This window comes from Austrofundulus limnaeus, unplaced genomic scaffold (assembly GCF_001266775.1).
Source record: "Austrofundulus limnaeus strain Quisiro unplaced genomic scaffold, Austrofundulus_limnaeus-1.0 Scaffold94, whole genome shotgun sequence".
In the NCBI taxonomy this organism is placed as follows: Eukaryota; Metazoa; Chordata; class Actinopteri; order Cyprinodontiformes; family Rivulidae; genus Austrofundulus; species Austrofundulus limnaeus.
The window spans coordinates 561,430-565,526 of NW_013952496.1; the positions used below are offsets into that span (position 1 = coordinate 561,430).

Sequence of the window (4,097 nt, forward strand, 5' to 3'; positions counted from 1 at the left end):
AAAAAGGAGATTTTAAGGTCTAAATTTTTTTACCTATACATATTTAGTCCACTCAATTAATGTGTGATTTATTTATTTTCTATTGTAAGTTTTATATCGTGATATATATCGTTACCGCCACTCATCATAATGTATATCGTGATATGAATTTTTTGCCATATCGCACATTCCTACTTCATACCTCCCAAGGCTATAGGCGACAGGAGATGCACCGGGGTAAAGGCGGGAATAAAGCAGAAGGCTAGACCGTCCAAAAATTACAGCCACTTTTTTCCAGACTTTGCGGACGACTAAGAACCCGGCCCACCTAGACCGGGTAGTCCGGGTCCTTCGAAGGACCCAGCCCCCGAATTTGGACCCAGCCAATGTTTTTGTCACCTGTGTTTGAGTGTGTTTGCTTTTCTTCATCTTCAGAATAATATGCACACATATGTCTGTGAACTAACTCAAATATTCCCTCTCTGTTTGTGTGCCTATAGATGGCTGGAACAAATTCTCCCACCCTTACTCCAAGAAAGAATTTGGCAAATGGGAGCTGATTCTTCCACCCAAGCATGACAACTCTCCAGCTGTGGATCACAACACCAAACTCAAGGTAGAGAACAGAACGTCTTCGCGCTTATTCTCACATCCTCGCTGGGCGTCATCTGGCCGCCACTGCGCTGACAGTTGTCGCCATCAGGTTCGGCGAGATTACGTGTCGAGCGCGGCGTCTTCTGAACCAACTGTAACCTCGTGTGTTGCCGTCAGCGACGTGTCATAATCACAGCGCAGAAGTGAGATTGTTGTATGTACACAGACTGCACAGTGGAGAGCAGATACTGTACATGTGAAGAACCCAACTGATGGCTTTGTTTTCAGCTCCCATCTGTGGCAGGTATCCCTCAGGGCTGTGTGTTGTGTTTTTCTGCTACACCAGCTCACAGTTGGTGTACATGATTGGTTTTAAGCTTCGGTAAAAAAAAAAATTCCTCAGGGTTAAATACAAAAGATGCCCCTCCCTCTTACGCGTTGTCTCGGCATGGATGAGAAATAACCCAGAATTGCAATGCCAGGCATGAAGAGGATGGCAGCGCAACAACACTCTCCTTGGGAATGGGTCACCGTTGGCACACGCCTTCGCCCTGCACAGGCTGCCCAACACCCATTGTCTGCAGAGGTCAGGCTAAGGACGATAAGAAGCAGATGGAAACGCTGGCACCTGGCCTTTCCTTGTGCACCCCCGCTGCCTCTCAATAGCTGTCTCGCTGTGAGCTCCGCTTTTGAATTAGTTCCACAACTCTCTCCCTTGTGGATGCAGAAGCCCAGCTCCAGTCACTCTCATGGAGAGCAGCTTGCCCTCCCAGCCCCTTATTTCAGGGCCTATTTTTTTCTCCACGAACAGGCAGTGTTTATCCAGTGAACTTTTAACTATTTAAGTTTGGAGTACTGTGGGAAAAGGGCAACTAAAACGGTAAAGAAGTGTTCAAATAAATGTTTTTAATTGGCACTGTATTTTTGGCACGTTTTTGGTGTCGGAGTTGTTTTTCCTGTTCAGGCACCCCTCCAGCCTGCCGAGCAGTCAAAGTTTTCTTTAATGTCTCTAATGCTGGCCTATTTGTCTGAAGGTCCAATGCTTTGATGGGCTTTATGCCAGTCCATTTATCCAACTATCTTTTCCTAATCCTGCAAACTATGAAGCATGTCATACGGGGAACCAGACAGCTAACCCCACGAGGTGGGCTGCCCATAATGAAAAAACCCCAGAGGGGAGTCTGGCTACTGACTCACAGGCAGGTGGCATTGGAGTGGTCATTACTTCACAACATCAGCCAGATTTACTCGGGTTCTATTGCCTGTTTTCTGCAGGGGACAAAATGGGGTGAACACCTACTGTGGCTAATACATTGATTTTTGGTGGGCTTTTCCAACTCCCACACTACTTTTCTTTTTTTTTCTCATTTAACATTGAAGGCACAGTCACTTGTCAGATTTCAGTATGTTTATTTTACCCCCTTCCAAAGCTGAATTGTAGACAAAATAGATGACACTCAATGAATAATGATTTAGATGTCTTTTTTTGAAATTGCCGCTTGGCTCAGACCCCTTCTGAAGATATGCCCATGAGTTGCTGTGTTTAAAACTACAAAAGAGTTGCACCCTTCAGAAAATATAATACAACATAATCACCACTGAATTCAGGTTCACTCAAACAAGTGTTCTGGTTCAGTACTGTAGATTTTTGTGATTTCAGCAGTGTCTGAGAAGGATACCAAAGCATTCATTTGAGAGTTTTGCATCAGGGAGCAGGAACTTGCTGTCTGGAAGGAAGATGCTTTTTATGATGAAAGACTTTTTAAAAATGTTTGGTTTATTGGTTGAACAATCTTCAGCATCTCTCTCTCTGTAATGGATGGGGAGTAACGGCACAGTTTTACGATGTAAGCATTTCATGGCTGGAAGGCGTGAATAAATGCTGACTGTAAAAATCACAAACATCCAGAGGAAAAACATGGAGGAGTCACAGAGGATCACATGAAGTCTTGGAATATTATCGAATTCTTTTTATTGAGTGCATTTTAAGTTTTCACTCATGAGCTTTAATGTTCTTTACCTCTTGCAATATTTTTTCCTCTTTTGATTTCTTTTTTCCTGCTTGTTCTTTTTGTTACATTATGTGGCGTTTTTTTTTTCTTCTCACCATATGTTTTGTCTTTGTACAGTCATTTTTATTACTCTTTGAGTGCTCTTTCATTCATTTTATCTTATTTCTCCAGGTGGTTGTTCACACCAAGGAGGGCGAGCGCCTTTACAGAATCTCGCCATGGGCTAAATATGTGACCAGGGAGGAGAAATCAGTCATCTATGACTGGGTTCACTGGGATCCCCCTCAGCCTTACATGGTAGGTTGGAATTTTGTGATTTAGTAAATGTTTTATTGTCTTCAGAAATTTTTAGTTTTTGCTGTTAAAGTATTCATCTCTGTATATCATTTTTATCCAAACAGGAATCTTTTATTTATGCAAATGTAGTTCAAATACCTTCAAATCCTTGAATGAATAAATGAAACATCGAAACTACCGTATTTATTCAAGTATAATACTTAAAATTAAATCCATAAAATCATCCATAAAGTTGATTCAGTTAATGAACATTCAGTTAATAATTTGATGCTTTTGGTGGGGTAGTATTATACTCGGATAAACATTTTTACTTATGTATTTTAACTTAAATATCAGCTTCATTCACAAAATTATTGAGTCCCGAAATGAGACTGCGTTGTAAAAATCACTTGAAACTAGCTCACCTCTGACACTCCTCCGTGCTTCAGAGTGAGATAATAACAGATCCAAGCATGCGACATGATGTGGAAAAAAAGGGGGGAAGGTATTCTTGCACCTTAGTAATGATAGCGAATTAATGACATTAGCGTGTAACCGGGCCGCTCCTCGAACAACAACAAACACATGTTCGTCTGTAGTGGCTGCCGTCTACCGGTGTTCTGAAAAAGTTTGTATCCCTGAAAAAAGTTTCCCCACCAGAGGGGGCGCTTGCGAGTAGGAAGTAATCTGCTTTTCCCCCACAAGATGGCCCAAATCTCATGTGAAGTCTCTGACTTTTGTGTTGGCATCTCAAATCTTGAAGTCTGTATGAAATTGGAGGTAATTTGAGGATTCAATTTTTTATGCTTTTTAAGCTCAAAAAACAGGGGTCATATTATACACGAATAAATACGGTAAATTAAGTTGTTTTTTTTTTTTTTTTTTTTTTTTTTTTTTTTTTTTGATGGCCTCCCTTCTCCCCCTTTAGCCATCCTTTCCACACCATTGTTATGTATTTTTTTTTTTTGGAGAAAAAGAAGAAAAGAGGTAATTCAATGTCTGAATCAGGTGTGTTGGAGCAGGAAAATCATAAAACCTGCTGGGCTGCGGCCCTCGAGGACCAGGATTGCCCACCCCTGGTCCAGACGCACGACGGAGCGTGTCTGAACCAATCACTTTTGTTGGCATTGATCAGCTGACTGATTTAAATACATCTTAACCAGGGCCGGATTAACACTTCGCTGTACCCTGGGCAACAATATTCAAGGGCCCCATCATCACGACCCCAGGATTACC

General features: G+C 41.8%; 1 protein-coding gene across 1 annotated transcript in view; it reads left to right on the forward strand.

Moving 5' to 3' along the window:
- Nucleotides 1–4,097, forward strand: part of gbe1b (glucan (1,4-alpha-), branching enzyme 1b) — a 123,430-nt gene that overhangs the window by 22,687 nt on the left and 96,646 nt on the right. Inside the window, exons 3-4 of the mRNA XM_014012748.1 lie at nt 480–595; nt 2,757–2,882. Coding sequence (XP_013868202.1) covers nt 480–595; nt 2,757–2,882 — 242 coding nt within the window. The remainder of the gene's footprint in view (nt 1–479; nt 596–2,756; nt 2,883–4,097) is intronic.